A 21,923-nucleotide genomic window follows, 5' to 3' on the forward strand; every position below is an offset into this window, starting at 1 on the left:
ACAGAGGCCTTGTCTTCAGAGAACTTAACATTTAGTTGAGACAGAATTACTAGGGATAACAACTATACTATATAGAGACATATACACATGAAGAAAATAACATCAGGCACTGAAATATAAATTGCCGCAGTCTGGGCACAAAATAACCGAGCCACCACAAAAGCCTTGTAGATTCCAACAGCAACTCTTTATTCCTGAACTCTCACCGGCACTCTACACACACGTTCTGGGGAAAAATACACACTCTCCACCGGGCTCTGCATCCCAAAATACCCTCTCAAACCCACAAGAACTCAACGGGAATTCAAGGAGCGGGCCCCTGAGGCAGCAGGATACACCCTATTCCCAGCAGGATCCACACCCTAAACCTGGAACCGCCTTAAACCCGGATCCACCCTGGTCCTTGAGCAGGGTCACCTTTCTCAAACATTCATGCAATGTCACTGCAAATGACCTGGGTCCAAGGCAAGCCCATTTCCACAATGGAGAGTCCTCCCTCTAAGCAACATTGGGTAGGCTGACAAAGAAATTGCCATGCGTCATTCCTACTTGGCTATGGCTCTCAGCAATAAATGAAGAAATCATGACGGGAAATCATCATAGACAAAAGTAGGAAGAATTATGGTCATCAGGGAAGGCCGGCTGCCTGGAGTGCTTTTTTTTTTTCCTTTATTTGATAGTTTTTTATTGGCACATGGGCGATATTTGAATTGAGACCTGAAATGATAAGAAGTGCTGAAACTATTGACTGGATAAGTTGCAAAAGCTAAGAAAATCATTCATAAGTTGAACTAGGGTTACACAGGGGCCTCGTGATCATCTGACAGGGTAGCCTATATCCTGAAATCTGTAGAAGAAACTCCAAGGTATTTCTCTACAAAGCAACTCACACATTCCTGAAGTCTACTCTGACTTGTGAAATGAAACTTTTCCTGTGGAGGGTCAGTCAACGAAGGTGCCCATGGATTCTGACAGTGGTCCAGGAAGCCTGTTCTTCAGATGGACACTTGCAATAAACCAGTCTATCAGTACAATTTACCTCTTCCTTTTGCTCCAGTTGCTTTACTAATCTGGACAAGTGGGAAGAAAGAGCCAATGTGGAATCAAATAATAAACATCCTCTTCTATACAGCATAATTTGATCATTCTAAACATGTTAACCTATTTAAGGCTTTTGATAACCATATGAAGTAGAGACTATTGACCATTTTTATAGTTAAGAAAATCAAGATCCAGAGAATTTAGAAAAAGACTTAAGGCATAGGCAGTGTTCCTTTTGAGCTCTTGCTCTTCATGACTGGCCTAGGCTACCCCTATAAATTAAGTAGGGGAAGCTTATGGTGGACATTGGCTTAAACCAGAACAATCAAATTTTAACTGTGAATTGGGATAAATCTGAGCATAGTACAGAAAAATTAATTCTTCAAAGACTCAGAGGCAGTCATGGATTTTTCTATGAGAGTGAATACAGTATAGCTGAAGCAGTGGGTTGGTGTCAGCAGTTGTTAACTCAGATTAGTACCAAAGTGTCATCCACGAACGGGTTTAAATTGTCGCTGATACACCATGGGACAAGAAGCTCATGCCAGACTGTAAATCAGCTGTGTCACTAAGCACACTGGTTGTTTCAGCTGCATTTTATTTTTATCTTGTAACAGGATATTGTCATTGAAGCAAGAAATTCATTGATTCTCATTCTGGCACAAGCTCTTTACCTACTCATAGACAAGTACCTTGAAATATATTGAGCTGGAGTACAGTGAAGTTTGTAATTATGACATTCAAAAAATCCTTGGCTAACTAACATGGAAATGTGTGCCTCACTCACATAACTGCCCCCAAAGTGGACAGGCAATCTAGGAGACAGACAGCTCTGTTCCACAGTCCCCAGGCCAACAAGTTCTTCAATATATGGCTTCCACCTGAGTTCACTGCACAGGCTACAATTGTAGCCATGTCACAGATGGCAGTAAATAGGACAGGGGAGACTCAGGAAGAGTGGCTTTACCTTAAGAGAATACTTTATATTATTTTGACTTCTTTCCAATGAACTGCAATTATCCATTTAAAGAAAACTAAACTCAAGAGAGATTGTGAAATGTGGTCCCTTGCCAGAAACCTATATACTAAGAAAAATATGGATGTTCCAATATTAGCTAAAGAAAAGAAGAATTGTTTAGTCTTCTTTGTAACAGTAGAAAACATGGTTAGAGAGTTAAAATAAAGCAGGACTATGCAGGATTTAAAAATGAGTACTGAATCCTAAATTTAGTATTTAATAGAGTATAAAATATTTCTGTTGAAATACAGTATTAAATAGAGAATAGAAATAACAGTTAAAATAAAAATCTCAGTTATGCAAAATTTTAAAAAGAAATGTTAAGTTTACTAATTACTAATTAACTACTTTTTTGTCCTTTCTAAAGATGAATTTTTAAAAATCCAAGATATATAAAATCTTTTCCAAAGTAAATTCTAACATAATGCAGCTGCCTGTATGTATACATTGCTAGCCTTTTTATTCTGTGCTTTATGCTTATTCCAGTGGGAGTTGAGGATAGAAAACACATTTGTATCAAGTGCATCTTTTAATTTCATAGAATGTGAATGGTCACTGCCCCTAAGTAGTGTTCTTTAGAAGCAGAAGCTGAGAGAAGGATTCAGCTGTAAATGATTTATTGAAGAAATGTTTTCAGGAAAAAACTATAAGGAAGTTGTGTGATTGAACAGATAAAGGGAAAATCCTGAGTGAAGATGTGTTCTCAGCAAAGTATCACCTTGACTTGGTCTTCAGGGACAGTTAGTCACACAATTGCTTCACCTCAAGACCAGCAGGTCTGTCTCTTGTACCTTTGCATCAGCCACCCCTTGAGGGTAGGGAGGGCCTGTCATAAGGCTCTTATCCACAAGCCCAGGATCATTCTCAATCTGCCCCACTGAAGGCCATTAGCTGTTAAGGGGTTGGGAGGGGGCAGGTAGGGTAAAGTTGCACCCAAAAAAAAGAGATATTTTCACTATAGAAAAGAATATCCACCATAGTATACTCCTGGTTCCCGTTCAGCTCCACTTGGTTTTTTATTATGTTTAGTCCCCCCAGTTTTTCTAAGATTCGGTGAACATAACCCCTGGAGAAACTTAAAGGAGAAGAGTTATTATGAGAAAGTATAATGGCCTTGCTGCATTTAGTCCTCAAACTGAAAGCAATTTTTATTTTCTCCCACCTTGTCCCCTCTTCTGGATTTCCCTCTCCCTTGGCTCATGCTGTTGCTAGAAGCTGTGCCTGTGGACTCAGCTAGTCTCAGAACCAAATCAGTCCCCGTAGCTGTAGTTTGTTCCACTAACTCACCTCTTACAAATTGCCCCAAGATATGACAAAGAAAAGGTGTGCTTCAATAATAACAACTTAAGTTGTGAAGCAAGGAGCTCACTGTGGTAGACTCTGCTCTGGATGTCACCCAGGATTTGTCTGACAACGGTTGCTGTACGTTCCCATTTACAACCAAACCAGGTGCGGACATATTGAGTATCCTAGTGGATTATTTGAGTGCTAAACACAATTCTCCTATTCCCACTGTGTGGTAGCTACCCTGCTTCCTCATGATGATCCAAGATTAATCATCTCCAGGAGGATGATTCATTTCTGTCTGCTAGACTACTGGCACAAGATGTCCAAAGTGACCAGGCAGAAATTACACATTCCGGTCTGGTCATACTCCTACCAGTCCTCTGGTGGGAGTTTTCCTCCTCAGGAACTAGAACTCCAAGACACACAGAACAGGAAGCCATGGAAATGAAAAACCTATCATGAAACTACAGAATGAGAATGATGGTGAATAGGTCCACTTCTATATCCATTCCTTCATTCCTGAACTTAACTGTAGTACACTTTGGAGACATGGCACCAGATACTACCTTTCTATTTTAAGAGTCGCTATATCTTCAAGCAGGAGCCTCAATTTCATCTTGCAATAGGTCTTTTCACTAGATAGTGGGATAAGTTGAAGGACCAGTGACTCTCATGGTCATATGTTCACTACCACACTTCCTTTACCAGAAAGTGGCTCCTTTTATCTAAAAAAAAAATATTATGTGCAGTAACATGTCAATGAGTCACTCTGTGATGGCCAAGACTAGGTGAGCAGAGAAGGTAAATGAATATTTTCAATGTATGTCAGGCCTGATCTGGATGAATCACTGCCCTTTTCAGGATAGAAGTGTCCAATATAATCAATTTCACACTAAGTGACAAGAAAATGCTATTTCTGGGATTTACGAATGATTTCTGTTACTGTCAGGTCAGATACTTAGCAGCAACAGTAAATTGAACAGACTAGAGGAGAAAAGGCCCATGCATGCTTCCATTTTGCTCCTATGGCTACTGCATTCGTGAGCCCTACGCATCAGCAGTGGAGTAGTGAGAAGAAAGGTTTAGTAACATTTGGTAACACCTGGAACTGGCTGGATCATATTGTCCATTTGGTTGTTTAGCATCTCTTCTACATTGGATACTCTGGATGCACATTAACATACAATGCAAACTCTCTTTGCTCACTCTGGATCATAGCTATATTCACAGGCCTCTTCCTTAGCAGTTACAAACCATAATCTTCCTAGGCTGTTATTTCAAGTTGTATGGCCAACTTGTCCTATACTGTTCATCACTGCTGAATAGTCTGTCACATCCTTACCTTTGGCTGCTTACTACTTTATCCACATACAAAAATAATGGATGACAAGTACACTGTCCAAACTTCTGCCAATTGGAGGCATTAACCAATGTTTTCAGGACCCACTTCCCTAAAGAGGGCTACAATGTATCAGGAGTTCACAGGCTTCTACCAATACATGAGTCAACCCTTTCATGATCCATGCTTGGATTTTTCCCTCTTTGTTACCTAGAAGGAAACCTATCATGAAACTACAGAAAGAAGCAGATGGAAAGGTATCAGTGGAACAGTGTCCAGTGACATAGGGACAGGAGACACTTATTTAAAAGCTCTCAGCCTGAGGCCAATCCCAGATGTATCACTTTCATTGTACAACAAATTGTTACTGGACACATCTGAACTTATGTGGTGGATTTGTCAGTACCAGTTAATGATCAATAGTTATGACCACATGATCACATGAATGACCAAAGATAAACATTGTCTTCTGGAGTCCAACATAAAATCAGAAACTGTTGTTTGGATTATTTTCTTTAGAGGGTGTACCTTATTACAGAACCTTAGGTGTGTGCATTGGGTTTTTATTCAGTGACTTGCCAGAAACTCCACTTGACACAAGATGCCATAGTGTACCAAAGTCTGCCAGGATATATAGGTCAAATGTAATGGTGGTTTTTACCTCAGCCTTACCCTGCAAACCCGTTCCTTACTCTGGGCCCCATTCAAAATGTTTCATATCATGCGATAATTGTTTCCGAGTAATACTTTCTACTCCAAAGATGCTGCCCGTAAAGCTCAACAAAGTCTATCAAGCACCGTGTTTCCTTCTTAGCAATAAGAATCATAAAGTAAAGCTGGAGTTGTATCTCAGTGGTAGAGCACTTGCCTAGAATGTGATAGGCACTGGGTTCAAATCTCTGAAACACATTAAACAAACAAACAAATAAATATGACCGTCTACAACTAAAAATATATTTTTTTAAAAATCACACAGTACAATAACTCACCCTTTGTTATGGACAAGATGTCCAAGCGAGTTCCAGATGCCCACACCTCTAGGAACTTCAAAGGTAGTAGACTTCAAAAATTTTATATGATTGTTTTCCATCCTCTGAATTGTAGGCGGCCAGAATGCTTGCCACTTGTCCAGTTAACACCATGTTATCAATATAATGGGCCAATGTTAGGTTTTGCAAAGTGTCAATATATTTCAGTTCCTTTCAGGCTATATAATGATACTAAGAAGAATTGATTTTAAAGCCCTAGTTTTGAAAAAAAAATGCTAAAATTTTATTTGAAGAAAATAATTCTTCTCAAGCATATTTTAAAAATTGTTAAAATAAAATTTGATCTGGGCATGGTGGTACATGCTGATAGTCCTGTTTACTTAATGGGCTGAGGCAGGAGAATCACTTGAGCCCAGGAGTTTGAGGCCAGTCTTGACAACATAGTGAGACTACATCTAAAAACAAATTGATAATAATTATTTAAGGAAAAAAAGCCTTAATATAATTAAGTAATATTTTCCTTTCAAGATTTTTACTTTCTTATTTTTCAAACAAAATTTCCAAGTAATGTAGATGGAGATTTGACAAATTAATTATTGAGAGTTTGAATAGTATAGAGGTTAATTTTTGTATACTTTAATTGAAATTTGGAATTTGAATTGTAGTAAACATTTCTAGATCGATCTCCATTTTTTAATTGGATAAACATATTCTGTGTTGGAATAGAATGCTGAGAAGTTTGATATTGGCAAAATGGTCAAAGGAATTGTAATTAAAAACAATTCATTTGACTAGTACTATCAAGAAATTTTTGTCAAAGAAAATCACTTTGAATGGAAAACAACTGAAAATATTTATATTTGGCCTCTAATATTTAGATGTTTCCATTAGAATTGAAAATGAATGAGCTGTGAAACTATGACAAAAGTTTAGTTAAGGTTTCTAATAGGCAGATGTAAAACAAAACCCCCTGAATAGAGTAGTATCTCAGGACTTAGTATCCAGCCGAACATCAGGTGATGGCAGTAGAACTGATCTAATGCTGAGCTGCAGCCTTGAGGTGACAGAAGACGACAATCCCCTTGTAAGAAAAGGATTTGGAAATCAGAGAACCTGAGTAGGATCTAATGCCTGGCTCTAGGGGATCAGACAAGAATTTGATCTCACCTTTTGAATGATTGTTAGGGAATAGAGACAGGCCTGCAACACTCAGTAAGATTTGCTATTCTTCCTTTTTGCAGAATCCATGTGATGATAAACGACATAAGGACATCTGGTCTAGGGAGAAAACTTGTGACCACTTACCAAAATTCCTTGTGATTGGGCCTCAAAAAACAGGTAAGCACAGTCAATTGTGCTACTTGCTTTTATTATTATTATTATTATTATGCAAACTATTTTTATATGGCATCATGGGACCAGGTTTTGCTTTGTGAAATTTTTTGACATCCATGCAAATTCATTGAATTGCTTTTCTTTCCCATGGAGTCCCTATATGCCAGGAACCTCATGAAGACCCTAATGTTGCCATTAAATGCTTTAACTACAGATTTTAAAACTGTTTCGAGGTACACATTCAATTTTTGAAGATTTTGAATTTGTGTGTCACCTGACTTTTAAGTTTTACTCTTTATATCTTTGCTAATTAATTCCTGAATTAAGGTATGAAAAAGTGATTTGAACAGACTTAAGCTATTTTATGCTGCACATGAGCTTTGAATTGATTTTCATTCAAAGCCACTGCCATGGTTGCTTTCAAATATCTTACATGTGTGATTTATAAAAATAATCAATTAGCATTAATATGCTTTATTTTCTGATAAACCTGAGCTTCACCAGCCATTTTTTCCTTGGTATTTTCTCATGCACTAAAGGACAACTGTAATAGAACATGGTAAAAGAGAGTGCAAGTATTTCACCAATGAGATGACACTTTCAATTAGAATATTTTATACTTTCTTCAGTATGTGACAGGTTTATACACTTTGCTCATGTCCTGATTAATTAAAGTTTTTATTGAGTTGCTGTATTTTGAATTCACTAGTTTGACTGAAAGCATTTTCATCAGTGAATGCACAAACCATAACCCAAAACAAACAGGCGCAGTAGTAAATAAGCCTGACCCCATGAAGATATTTGTAATACAAGCAAGTAGATCATTTTAAAGGTTGTGGGCAAAATTTCCAGACTATTAGATATTGGTTGTTGAAATCTTTCCTTCCTCTAGGAATATAAATTGCATTACCACAGTAAGTTAACACATGTGCAGGGAGGGGGAAAAAAAGTAGAATGTATTTTCAGATAGATCATTTTGTGTTGCTGTTGTTTAAAATGTGCATTAATTTTCTACCAAACCCCTTACATAAGTGCTAACTCTGGAATGACTACTAAAGAAATAAAACCTTCCTGTGTTGTAAAATCATGTTAAAAATTTAATTTAAAGGCATGTCCTCTGTCATCTGTCATTGAATATTACTGCTTCTTAGTTCTCCTAGAAAATTACAGGTTAGTAATGATAAATATGTTTTTCCTCCTTGCTCTTTGTATTTATAAAGACAGTAAGTTATGCCTTTAGATTTTATATTTGACCTACCAGTATGGCAGTGATAAAGATTTTTGCCAGTTTTGGCTTAACCAAGATAAACAAGTAAGATGTTCAAACAAAGAAATTGGATGATAATATTTTATGTACTATGAAAATATTATTCCAATATGAAAATGGTTGTAATAATTCCTAAAAATGCAATCAGAGAAGGCTAAAATCATATTTTGTTCTGTATTATTTTCATTTGCAAAGCTTCCTCTGCTGTCAGAGACTGTAAATTCCCTGGAGGAGAGTCACAGATAAAGCCTAACAATCTGGCCTCAAATGCACTTGTCTTTCAACAATTTAAACATGGTACATACATCCCTTACAATAATGTAAGATATCAAAGAGGTCCTCAAAGTCTTATTTTCTCTGTTGTTGTGGGAGAATGGAAGGACAGATGTAACATCCCACTTTGCCATTGCCAAATCTTATGAGGGATTTTCATTGGCTAGAAGTGGGTCAAGGAATGAGGGCAAAGAGAAGACAAATAATCAGAGATGACAGTAGCCCTGAACTTAAGATACACAAAGCTCAAATTGTGGCCCTTCTCTATTCCTTCAGACAGCAATGAATACTTCATCATTCAGAGTCAAATTTTAGTATTGCCATGAAAAAGAGAATTTCTAATAGGGTCAACTTTAGTACAATAACTCCAAGACCATAATTCGTTGGCCATAAATCTTCTAGAAGATCAGTGTTCCCATTGTCAATATTAATTTCTCATGATTTGGCTGTCTTACTCTGGTTTATTAAAACTAAAGAGGAGTTGATTATATATGAGTAGAGTTTCTCTTAGAGTATACAAACTCTAAAGCTTTTTCTTCTTCTTTCACAAGATATATATCAAAGAAATTAGATAAGAATGAGTGACAAGGATAATGAAAACACAGGTGATAATAAAAATGTATACATTTTGAGGTTGTAAACCCAGACTTTCTAGCTGATTCTGTGACTATGAAACCATGTGTCTCTTGTCCCTGGTTGAGAGAACTTTCCCTCTCCTTTCTGTCAGAGGACTCCTGATGTTCTCTAACTCCTGATGGAATGAATGTATAGGGTTCAGAAAACAAAGGCTTTGACTCTGTATTCCAGGGGAGATCTGGATTCAATTCCACAAGCATCCCAGTGATTAAATACTTCTTCATATCATTGAGGGACATTATAAATATCTATTAATTCTGGGAACAATTGTGCATGCCTGTAATCCTAGTGACTCAGGCGGCTAAGACAAGGGAATTGCAAGTTCAAGTCTAGCCTAGGCAATTCAGTGAGACCCAGTCTCAAAAAGAAAAATAAAAAGAACTGGAGATGTAACAGTTACTGAACACCCCTGGGTTCAATTCTCAGTACTAAATATAAAAACAAAACTATATATATATATATATATATATATATTTATTTATTTGACTGTTCAACAATAATTTGAAAATCATCCTGTATCTAAACCCTAGGTTCAACCACATTCAAAACCTTAGCAATATTAAATTTTTTTTTCTCAGCTGTCCTGTAATTCTGAAACCTCTTTCTTTCTCTTTCCTTCTTCATTCTCATAATGAGTTAAATATTTGAAGGTAATTCTCAACTTAAAAAGACAGTTCTGCATTCTTTGAACACTTTCAGCTTTTGATTATGTCTAATTCACTTTTTCTCTGAAACACTTTTGTTCCTCCTCTCACATTGTATCCTTTTGAACTCCTGTTATTTTCAGGAACAAATCAGATCAGTCCTTCAAGACTCCTCTCATCCCTCATGACTTTTAAATCTTATAGTGTGTTTAAAGATACTTCTTTGTGGTCTTAAATTCTCTAGTTTTGTTTTGTTGTTTTTTTTTTAGATGGACAGAATAATTTTTGTTTTGTTTTGATTTGGTTTTGGGTACTGGGGATTCAACTCAGGGGCACTCAACCACTGAGCCACATCCCCAGAATTATTTTGTATTTTATTTAGACACAGAGTCTCATCGAGTTGCTTAGTGCCTTGCTTTTCCTGAGGCAGGCTTTGAATTCGTGATCCTCCTGCCTCAGCCTCCTGAGCTGCTGTGATTACAGGTGTGTACCACGGCAAACAGCAGATGGACAGGAGACTTTTATTTTATTTATTTATTTTTATGTGGTGCTACTAAGGATCGAACCCAATGCTTCACATGTGCTAAGCAAGTGCTATGCCACTGAGCTATATCCCCAGCCCCAAAGTCTCTAGTTTTTAACCAATTTTCTCTCTTTCAGCTTTCTTTTAAGTTTGTATGACTTGATTCTATAATTATTATTTCTTAAAAGTATTTTCAATTAGTAATTAGCCTCCATAAGGGAATATCTTATTTTTTTCCATCCTATTAAACTGAGAGCCACCCATTATAGATGTTTTAATGTGTCTGTTGTATCTTGTCTACTGGGTAAAGTGATAGTCTCACTAATTCTTAGAGCACAGTAACCTTTGCTCATAGAAGTTTGAGTTGTATTAGACCAAAATGCCACTTATCTGATGACCTCTGCTTCCATATCTCCCAACAGCAATGATTATTATTCTGCCAGCCCACATATGTCACTCATCGCCAGTTCTCCCAGGTCTGAGACATCTGAAAACCCTACTTTATTCTAATGTGTCATAAAAGTAGTGAAACTTTTCAAGAAGGGAATCCTTGATTTATATGAGCTATGATGACCCAGTCACTGCATGCGTCCTTTCTGCTATTTCTCCCAGTCTCTGGCCTGTCATTGATAGAAATAAACTATCAAGGATTATATCTGAGATGTCTATATGTGGACACTAAATTGGTTCCACTGGCTAGACTGTTCTGCCTTGAATATCAGTCATCAGATAAGGTTGCCCTGTCCTTCTGGGAGAGAACATTCAAATGGCCATCTTTCTAGAATTCTGAGCTACTCTTTCAATCTTGTTGAATAACACTTAGTTTTCAAGAAAAAAACTTTAGAATTACTTCCTTCTGGAAACCCTCACTGACTTCCCAGAACTTAAATCATCCATTCTTCTCAAATGTTGTAAGAGCACACTAGTTGTCTCTTATTATAATATCTTCCCCACGATATTAAAATTACCTTGACCCAAGTCCTTGCATGGACTTTAAATTCATCAAGAACAGTATACTTGTTTTTCTTATCATTACTTTAGGGTCATATACAGAATAATACAGCAACATCTGTTGAATAGTTAGATTTTTACCTAATCTGCATTTTAATAGCAGTTCAGGACCCATCAGGTTCAGGTACTGTGTCGGATGCTAGAGATAAAGGTAGAAGCACCCCATGCCCTTGATGCTCGAGGAGGGAAATTGAACTGCATGATTCCTGAAGTCCTACTTTGGCTGGATTATCAGTCTGTTCTAATTTCGCTGTGTACTCATATTAAATCAGATGTTTAAGTAAAAAGAATCACAGAGAGTGATAAAGAAACATTTGAATTGTTACGACATGAAAAATACCTAAGAGATGTCAAGGACATCATTTTGACAAAGGAAAGAGTTGGTTTCTGAATATTACTTTTTGAGCAAAGGAAAATACTAAAGTGACAATTTTTCTTTCATTTTTATTTCATATAACCTTTACCTTCTTTTTTTTGTAATAGGAACAACTGCACTTTATTTATTTCTTCTTATGCACCCTTCCATCATCAGCAATCTCCCTAGCCCCAAAACATTTGAAGAAGTTCAGTTTTTTAATGGAAACAATTATCACAAGGGAATTGACTGGTAAGAAAAATAACAAAAAATAAACTCCATTATGAACACATGCTCCATCACTGCAGAGCAATTATAGATGTATGCATGGCATCTGCATAATTACAGAATAAATTCGTTATGCTCAATTCTACCACAGTGAATTAGAAATTAATTTATAATGATGATATGTTTAATCAGTGTTGCCTATAATTTGATTTGGACAGTGCAATAATGATAATATTTTTCTGGTAAGTTAATATGATTGAATAAAAAACATTATGTGATATTTTTCATCAGAATTATTCATAAGGATATTTAAAATTCTCTTTAAGCCTACTATTATTTTACAGTGCCTGAATTTTTTTATTAAACACATTACTTTGTCTTCACAATGATGCTTGAGGAAACAAATAAATCAGTACTTTGCTTTATTTTGTACTATGTGACATGTATCTTCATTAACCACATAGACTGTATATACTGTATTACAATATAAGCTGATGTTTGTCATGCAAATAATGAGAGCATTTCCCAAACCATATCAATTCTAATAACACACATGCCTGAAATAATATTAATTGGTACTTGATAAATTATAAGTAATTTTAATTATCATAAAATTTTTCATAAACTAAAAAAGAATAAACTTGATATTGGAGATGATGTTCACTCTGGTGAGTTTTCCCTAGCTCTATCCCAATTTGCCAAGAAAATATGGTCCTAAATTTAATTTTTAATTCTCAGTTATATAAAGCCAATCTCACCTGAGGAAATTTCCCTCAATTTTGTGGGTCATCATCATGCATGAACTTGTTCTGAGTGAAAAACGTATTCTTTTTAGATGCAGGATTTAGGATCAATGTCAGTCCAGAGCAATACCAATGAGCACATCTGGTTTTCCATCATGAGCAAAGATGTGTCCATTCTATGTCTAGGACATTACTACCCTACCTTATTCTTAAAAGACTAAGTTTTGAAATTACATGCATATTATTAAAGGCAGAACAGCAGTTTTCTCTTATCTGTGAGCTCAAATGGAACACAAATTGTTAAGCAGGAATATAGATGAGATTCTTCAACACTCCACATTTGGGAAACATAATAGCAAATGTCAAAGAGGAAAATAAGTGTCTTATATGAATTCTTAATTGCTCTCATTATTTATTTCTAGAACATTTGAGGGTTAGAGAAGTGATGAGCTGTAAGGAGGGTTACACACATAATTAAAGCCTTGTACTGAATTAACCTCAAAACATATTGATTCCATAATCTACACACAGAGGAACGTTCCGACAGCATATGGAGGAATGAACCTACCGAGGCTCCACAGGATCAACTGGCAGGAAATATCCCCTTAATTACTCTAGATAGACTATAATGTGCTCACAGTGCTACATATACTACAAATTATGCAGCAGCTAAAAAGGAGAACAGCCATCCCTTAATCTGTTTAGTATTTTATAGCTATTTTGACTTGCACATTTTTGTATCTTGTGAACTTCAATCTCACCTTAAAAATTTCTTTCTCAACATTTGCAAACACACATTGACTATATTAAAATATCAGCAAAGCAATTTGCAATGATTTTCTGTTTGCCAGGAATAAACAATATTGCTGTATTTGGCTTTTGAAAACACAGAGTATCAGCTCAAATGTACAGTATTTTCCCTTTGTTCTATATCAAAACTACTTACTCCATTTTATTCCTTCCCCTGCCCTAAATAAGTTATTGTAATGATAATATTTTGTGCTGTCTTCATACTTTATGTATATAGAATATCTGTTATTCGGGCTACTTTATAGCATAATAATTACAAATTGGTCAAATAAATGTAAAATGTTCAAATTGCTTCCTAATCAGAGTACAGGTTAATCAAATCTCAGGTTAATCATCTCTCTCCCTGTCTTCAGGTATATGGACTTTTTTCCTACTCCATCTAACATTACAAGTGATTTTCTATTTGAAAAGAGTGCTAATTACTTCCATTCAGAAGATGCTCCCAAGCGAGCTGCATCTCTAGTCCCCAAAGCCAAGATCATCACAATCCTCATCGACCCCTCAGACAGGGCGTACTCTTGGTACCAGGTATGAGCAATGAAAAACACTGCTGAAAGCATTTAGTTGTAGCTTGAATATAGGCAATGGTAAATCATGAAAATAAAAACCAGATACACTGAGATTCAAACATAAAAACATATGTGTATACATATATATATATATATATATATATATATATATTTTATATATACATATTCATATACACATATATACACATATATACTTGTATTTGTATAATGTATAAATATGCATATCTTTATGACTGTAAAGAATTGAATATTTAACTCATACTACCAACTTGGACAAGGATTTTCAAGCATAAAAATAATAGACAAAAAATCATATGTCAAAGAATTAATAGATTGCCCAACCCATACAATCATGTCAAATGTTGGTCTTTAAAAAAATAACAAAATTAAATGTCGGTATGTAAAAAAGAAATCTTTAATAAATACAGGGTAAATATAATTTATTAACAAAATTCATAGGTAATTCTTCCAAATCAGTAAATAAAATGAACAGTATCAGTAATAAAATGAACAAAAGGCACAAACAGACAATTGTATACACATACAACAGAAAACTGTATACACGTTGCTCAACAGTTTGTGGGAAAAAAATGATCAACCCAATTAGGTATCAATAAAATATAAATTAAAAATGAAAGTTTTATAATATCTTGACAAGATTACTGATATTTCTGCTGGCAACAGTATGATAATAAAAGTTTATAGCATTCCAAAAGAAAGGTACATTTCGGATATTTTCTGAAAACTTGTTTGGTAAGAGCATCAAAAGGTGTTTAAAGATCTTTTCAGTGTGATTCCTTTTTTGGGATTGAAGGTACAGAAAATTTCAAAGGTATGAACAAATATTTGCATACATTGTAGCACTTAATAATAGGAACAAATGAAAAGGTAAATGCTTGACAATATTGATTTGTGTCACACTGAAGTGGAATATTGTTTAATTATGGTTCTAATCAATAAAATGGTAATTAAAGAATTGTGTTTATTCTGTTGTGTGAATAGGTACCAATCATAAAGATAAATAATTAAACATTGTGATTATGCTGTGAGGAAGTACATAAAGATGCTCCAAGAGAATTTTCTAGGGAAATGAACTATTTGGAACTGAACGATGAGTACATAAGTAACTGTGTGAAGGGAGAAGGCAGATGGAGGAGAGGGAGTGGTATATGCAGAGTGCCCATGGTATATACAACCATAGTACACACAAAGAGCTAAAAGAAACTTCATGGTAGCCACTTGGAAAACTCCAGGTGAATCCCAGAAGAAGATGAAGATCGGAGGCACACCAGGGCTGCCATTTTTTTTTTTTTTTTTTTTTAGAAATTAAAAGCCTTTGCAAATAGAAATCAGTGTGTAACTACCAGATTTACATTTAGAAAACATTATGTTATCTGCTATTTGAAGAATGGATTGGAATATGACAAATGGTCATTCAGTGAAGTCAAACTAGAGGGTATTGCAATAGGCTTACTGAAAAATAGCGGTATAAGTAGAAAGTGAAGGAAGTATAAAATATTAATAGATGTTTGGAGATTAGAATCAATGAGCCTAATAAGGAAGTATCAAGGATAAATCAAGTTTCCTTCCAATCTGGGAAACTACATGATGCCCATGCACTCCCATGCAAAAAGATATCCTAAAGAAGGATACAGAAGATTTCCTGGTAGGGCAGGAGATGTGAGGCTAATGAAAAGCAAAGGATGATTATGACATATGGATTCTCATCTTAACAGAAAGGAACAGTAGAACTTATTGGCATTATGGGAGGGGGTCCCAGCTGCAGACAGAAATCTTTGAATCCGCCACATGAGCCATAATCACAAAAATAATGAAATGACGCCAAGGAGAGAGTTTAGAAATGAAAAGCACAGAGCAGATAAGGAATCAAAAGGGACAAAAAAATAACAGTCCCAATGAAGAAATTCAGGAACATGGTGACCTGAAATTTAAGATGAGACAGTGCTGCCAAATGCAGGTGGTGACACAGTGACAAAGAGCTGCTACGAAATTACACAATTGGGTAAAACAAGGCCTTAATTCTTTTCATTGATTTGAAAGATAAGGCAGGAGTTAGAGCCCTTAGCCACAGAGTGAAAAGAGAAAAACTAGATGGGTTTGGTTGTAGAATAATAAGCAGGGATGAAGGAATAGTAATAGCATTTGCAAGACTCAAAAATTGTGATTTTAAAGAGAAAAAACAAGACATTGTCTTACTATATAGGAGCTGAAGTGGGATCAAGGGAAACATAGTAGTGGTGGTGATTTGATTTAAGATAGAAAGCTTCCAAAGAAAAAGAAGTACAGGTAAGGAGAGAAAATGAGTAGTCAACCCTGTGAAGAACCAAGAAGCGATAGCCAAAGTAAATAGATTAATGAATAAAAATACATTTTAAAAACATGAAATTAAACACACAGAATTTCTAAGGAAAAAACTATATTGAAATATAATTATCAGAATATTTTAAACTAGTAATAGTTTTACTTACTAAACCATTATTGACAAGTTCTAATGGTGAATCACACCATTGTAATATTGATGAGCATAAGCAACATTTTGATATATCTGAAACACCTATAATGTGATATAAAAATAACAGATTTTTGTTGGTGGCAAAAATACAGGTAAGATAATTAGTGTGACTACTGTCATCATTCACAATTAAAGAAAATGTTAAATTTCATTTAGAGGTTGCTGAAAATAAAGATGCTTTTGTTGTTGTTGTTGTTGTTGTTGTTGATCCAAATTCAGAGACCTCACTATATTCTATTAATGGGTCTCTGTCTAAAAAATCTCTGGCATGAAACTTGAAGGATGTTGGAGAGGATGAATGTATGTGCTAGTAAATTCAGAAGCCTGGAGCAGAGAAATGGAAGACACTGTGATGGTCTGTCCTTTGGGAAATTAGAATAGTTTAATCTGATTAAAAGGAGACCAATAGATTAGGGAGTTTGCATTTTGAAGAGATGAATAAAAGGGGATATGAACTTGCACATGAGTGGGATAAAGCTGACCACAGAAATGTAAATTGTCTACAGGAATGATAAATTATTGAAATTGTTGATCTTGAATTGTGGTAACAGGGTATATATATTCCAAAATATCAACTATGTGAATGAATTTTGTGGATGTGTATGTTTAATAAATATGGAAATGAATGGGAAAATTAGGAAGATTTACTTAAAGAAAACTTAAGGGTATAAAAGAAAATTTAAGGGTATAAGACAAATAATTTCCATAAAAATTTTATTCTTCCTTTTTCTTGACTTTGCAAAATTTCTTCAATAATATGTATTACCAAGAATAAGTAAAAAAAGACAAAAAAAATGTGACATTACAAATTGGCATTAAAAATAGTTGGGGATTTAAATAAAATGCTTGGATTAGAAGCAAGATTCATAAGTTACCATCAGAATCTTTGAATCAGTGTTCCCACGGGACACAAAAGTAAGTCTTTCTCAGTTTATGAAACTCATATTGCAAAGCAAGATAAATTTATTTTTTTAAAAAATGGTGCCAAAAACATTAAGATGCTAATCCTTAATTATAAGTTTTAAATATTTGGAGGAAATGTTGAGGATTTTCCTAGCAGAAAATATAGTCATTGCTTTTAGCAAATTAAAATAAATTTTTCACATAAATTAAACCATTTAAGTAAAATAGAATTTATATAATGTGTGTCTTCTTTGTGCCTGCTTTTTCAAATAAATTCTTTGAACATACAGGTTTGAAAGGAATTATTTTTTCTGATAATACTTTTTATTGCCATATTGCTGAGAGCAGGGCCCCAAAGTGTTCCACACTTCAAAATAATGTAGCCTATTACTTAGCTAGTCCTGTCTATTCAGTAAATACCATAAATCCAAAGCTCAGCAGGTATAATTCAGAAACTCCTACAAATGTCACTTGCCACTGTAATTTCTACCCCATATTTTTATAATGGACCTCACAGAAGAACTAAAGTGCTATTTTTGCCATAAAATATGTCCCTTTGTGACTTCCAGGTCATATTTTTATGCTAATCTTAGTCACAGGAATATGAAGAAAAGTTAGTGCTAAACTGGTATAAATCAATACAGAACAGATTAAGTACACTTCCAGATTATCACTGTTTATAATAGAAATTTTAGTGTTATTGTCCTGCATTCATATGCCTACGGCTTATTTATAATTCTTTATTCATATGATCTAATTTCTATACATTTTGTTTATTGAATGAATTATAAAATTTCTGTATGCTCAGCATAGTGAATGTACATCTAGGAAGGATAATGTATATACAATAATTAGGGGGATTTTATTAGTCCCACCAATTTTCCACTCACTAATTACTCTTGAACTATTTATTCCCCACTTCCTAAATCATCTTTACTCTTTTAGTTGTTTTATTTCTAACTCAAATATAAGGCTTATTACTCACACATGGGGTCTGCTATTACACAATCATATCAGATTCCATTATATTTTCATCCTTAGCCTGTACTATATTTTCTTCATATTCACTTTTAGATATCTCACACCACCAAATCATTTACGTCATCCACCTTCACTCAAACTTACCTTATACGATAAAGTTCTCTTAGTTCCTATGTTCGTTTATTTCGGATTACCAAGATCTTTCTTGTAACATGTTAACTTAAAAGTTTCAGCCATTGAAAAATGTTCTTTTATCTGTCATCAGAATTAACCCCTTATTGGCTTGGCTGTCACCACAAGTAACTTGTACTGCTAGTCAAATACATGACTTTGTTATAAGCTAGTACTCTATTGACTCCCACACTAGATTTGATTTCTTTGAAGATAATGGTTCTAGGTTATATCTTTTTATCTCAGGAACCTATTGCTGTTCTTTGTTCTAGAAAGATGCATAATAAATGCTTGTGAAATTGTATTGACTGAGAAATTCATCTCTCATTGAGTTGGGCTGTTTCCTGCTCGACCAATGAAAGTTTGGTATAAAAGACTAAGAGAATTTTGTACTGAAAAAGTAGGAGTGAAGTAGTACATGGGAATTAGCAGTATTAGTTGGAAACCCATAGGAGAATGAAAGAAACTTGATTAACATCAACATGAATCTGAAACCTAAACAAACATGATAAATAGATATCTGCCTTCTCCATAGCACCAGCCATACTGAGAAAAGGGAACGTTATACCCTGCAGGAGCAGCTATAATGAAATAGTGGGCTCTGTAATATGTAAGCCCACTCTTGCCCATCTAAATCTCATTTCATCAGACTTGATTTGTCTTGTCCCTGATACTTTTTCTCTCCTAATCAGATCCACATAGAAAATTCTTGCATTCTGTCTCTGCTTTTCAACTAAACATCTTAGACATGCACATAATCACAACTCTGCATATCACCTGATGTGTAGCGAAGGCTGGTATTTTACAATAAGCAATGTGCCAGTGCCTATTTCAATAAATGCAGTTTTGACAATATTTTTCATTCTATAATCAGGTACCTTTATTATTTTGTGACATGAAAGACACATATCTCACACTCATTTATATAGCTACACAGAAACATTTTAAAAAACTAACCTTACAACTGACTTTTTGTTTAAAGCACCAACGATCACATGAAGATCCAGCTGCCCTGAGATTTAATTTCTATGAAGTTATTACAACAGGATATTGGGCCCCATCTGACTTAAAAACTTTGCAGAGGAGATGCCTAGTGCCTGGATGGTATGCCGTCCACATAGAAAGATGGCTAACTCACTTTGCAACTTCTCAGGTAATGTCCTGATATTAATTTCCTCTGTTTATTACATCATGATTGTGTTTCACTGACAAACAGAAAAATGTGAACAAACATTGTCAGAGATAGAAATTTATTGTCAAAGAAAATTCTATGTAAGGAAGAAATGTGAATTTTTATTTTTAACTTCACTGTTACTATTAAAATTTTATTAAGTGACTCTGAAGCACATTCCTAGGATCCTCTTTTGAATAGTAGCTGGTTTCACAATGGTAAGTTCTCCCAAAGGAAATTTCCTATGATTCACAGGCAACACCTTTCAACTACTAGTAGAACTGACAGTGAATTTGTGGAACCCCATGTGCAGATTCCTGTGAGACCCTTATAAAGACAGAAGGAACTCATGCACTAGACCACCACAATGCAAAGTACTGTAGCAGTTCCAGGAATATATAATAAAGCCCAAAATAAGGATTTCAGGAAATATCCATATTCTTATAGTTTTCATTCCAGATAAGGGCATAATTGAAGGCCCAGAAAATGGACTTCAGCATTGACATGTTTTTCTTTTCTTTTTAAACATTCCTTTGGTAAATCTGAAAAGTTAATGAAGGTCATAAAGGCAGGAACAAACATCTTCCTCCACCCTCTTGTCATGGTTTGTAACACTAGATGGATCTTTTTGATTTGGATGACCAGTATTTCTGTCTTTGACTCCAGGTATGCCCCATTGAGATTTGGTAGTCAGGACGCTTATCTAATTATACTACAGATGGAAATATTCTGTTCTCACTGAAGTACTAACTCAAGAGAGTGTGTTTATTTCTGACTTAGAATAAAGTAAGTGAAGGGCTATCACTTAAGAACTCCCCACAAAATAATCCCCTATGGCAAACTTTAATTACTGTTAATTTGAAAGGATGCAAGAAGAGCAAACATTAAAATGTGTTCTAAGTAGTTCATGTTTTCTTCCTATTCACACTGACCTAATTTATTAATGTCATACCAGGTCAAGGGAAGCAGCACAGTCTATTCAATTTAGTTTTGTTCTTCATAAAGTGACTATTTTTGACTTTACAGTTGCTAATTATTGATGGACAGCAGCTGAGATCTGACCCAGCTACTGTGATGGATGAAGTCCAGAAGTTTCTGGGAGTTACGCCTCATTACAATTACTCTGAAGCACTAACGTGAGTTTATTCTCATGCTTGATTCCATTTCCATTATTTGCCATCATAAATTATCACTGGTAGGTGTGTATATAGCACCATTAATACTAGCTATGAATTTATACATCATTTTGCCACTCAAAAGCAGTCAAAGAAATATCTTCATTACTCATGTAGTGTCTCCCTTTTGAATACCGGGAATACTTTATCTTATAGAGTATTATAGGTATTTCATGTTATGATGAATGAATTCCCCTATTTTGGAGCTTTTCCCCAGTACCAATTTGGTTAACTAAACTTTTCACAAGTCTACTCTATGCAGAAAGCATCCTAGACATTGAAACTACAAAGGTGAGAAATATATTCTCTTCCTCTGAGTAATTTACAAGTTAGAAATGAAATATCGATGGACATTTTTCCTCTGTGAAAGTGCCCAGCCCCAAATTGGGAATGAAGTACATTCATGTTTTATTCTGTATTTACTAAAATATTTACAAATAAATGAAAGCATGTATCATACTCCAGTTATCCATTGTTGTATCTACAAAACTACTGGCATGAATTAACAGCTATTTTATGATACTTATGGATTCTGTAGCTCACAAGTTAGTCAGGCACAGCTGGGATAGCTTGTTTTACTCATATCTCAGGTCACATCTGGGAGGACTTGAGTATTTCAATATGACCCAAATGGCTGAGGACTGAAATCATTGGGAGGCTTCTCCACCCACATCCTTGTGCTGGGATGGCTCAAAGGCTGTGCTCAGTAGGCTGAAGATTCCACGTGACCTCTCCTGGTACTCAGCTTTCTCACAGTGGCTGTGTTCCAGGAGGGAGTGAAATGTTGAGGAAGCTGTGGTGCAAGAGAGTCATAGACTTCTCTGACCTAGACTTGCAAGTCACAAGACATTGCATATGCTGCCTTCTGATGGTTACTGTGGTCACGAAGGCCAGTCCCAATTTAAGAAGGGAAAATGAGATTCCACCTCTTAATAAGGAAAGACAAGGTCATGCTACAGA

At 35.2% G+C, this 21,923-nt stretch overlaps 1 protein-coding gene across 2 annotated transcripts in view; it reads left to right on the top strand.

Annotated features, from left to right (window-relative positions):
- Positions 1-21,923, top strand: part of Ndst4 (N-deacetylase and N-sulfotransferase 4) — a 262,135-nt gene that overhangs the window by 230,456 nt on the left and 9,756 nt on the right. For both annotated transcript variants that reach the window (XM_021729707.3, XM_040292929.2), the window contains 5 exons: positions 6,916-7,012; positions 11,847-11,970; positions 13,853-14,027; positions 19,600-19,770; positions 20,815-20,924. In XM_021729707.3, coding sequence (XP_021585382.1) covers positions 6,916-7,012; positions 11,847-11,970; positions 13,853-14,027; positions 19,600-19,770; positions 20,815-20,924 — 677 coding nt within the window. The remainder of the gene's footprint in view (positions 1-6,915; positions 7,013-11,846; positions 11,971-13,852; positions 14,028-19,599; positions 19,771-20,814; positions 20,925-21,923) is intronic.

The sequence above is a fragment of the Ictidomys tridecemlineatus genome, chromosome 9, assembly GCF_052094955.1.
Source record: "Ictidomys tridecemlineatus isolate mIctTri1 chromosome 9, mIctTri1.hap1, whole genome shotgun sequence".
NCBI classification, from domain to species: domain Eukaryota; kingdom Metazoa; phylum Chordata; class Mammalia; order Rodentia; family Sciuridae; genus Ictidomys; species Ictidomys tridecemlineatus.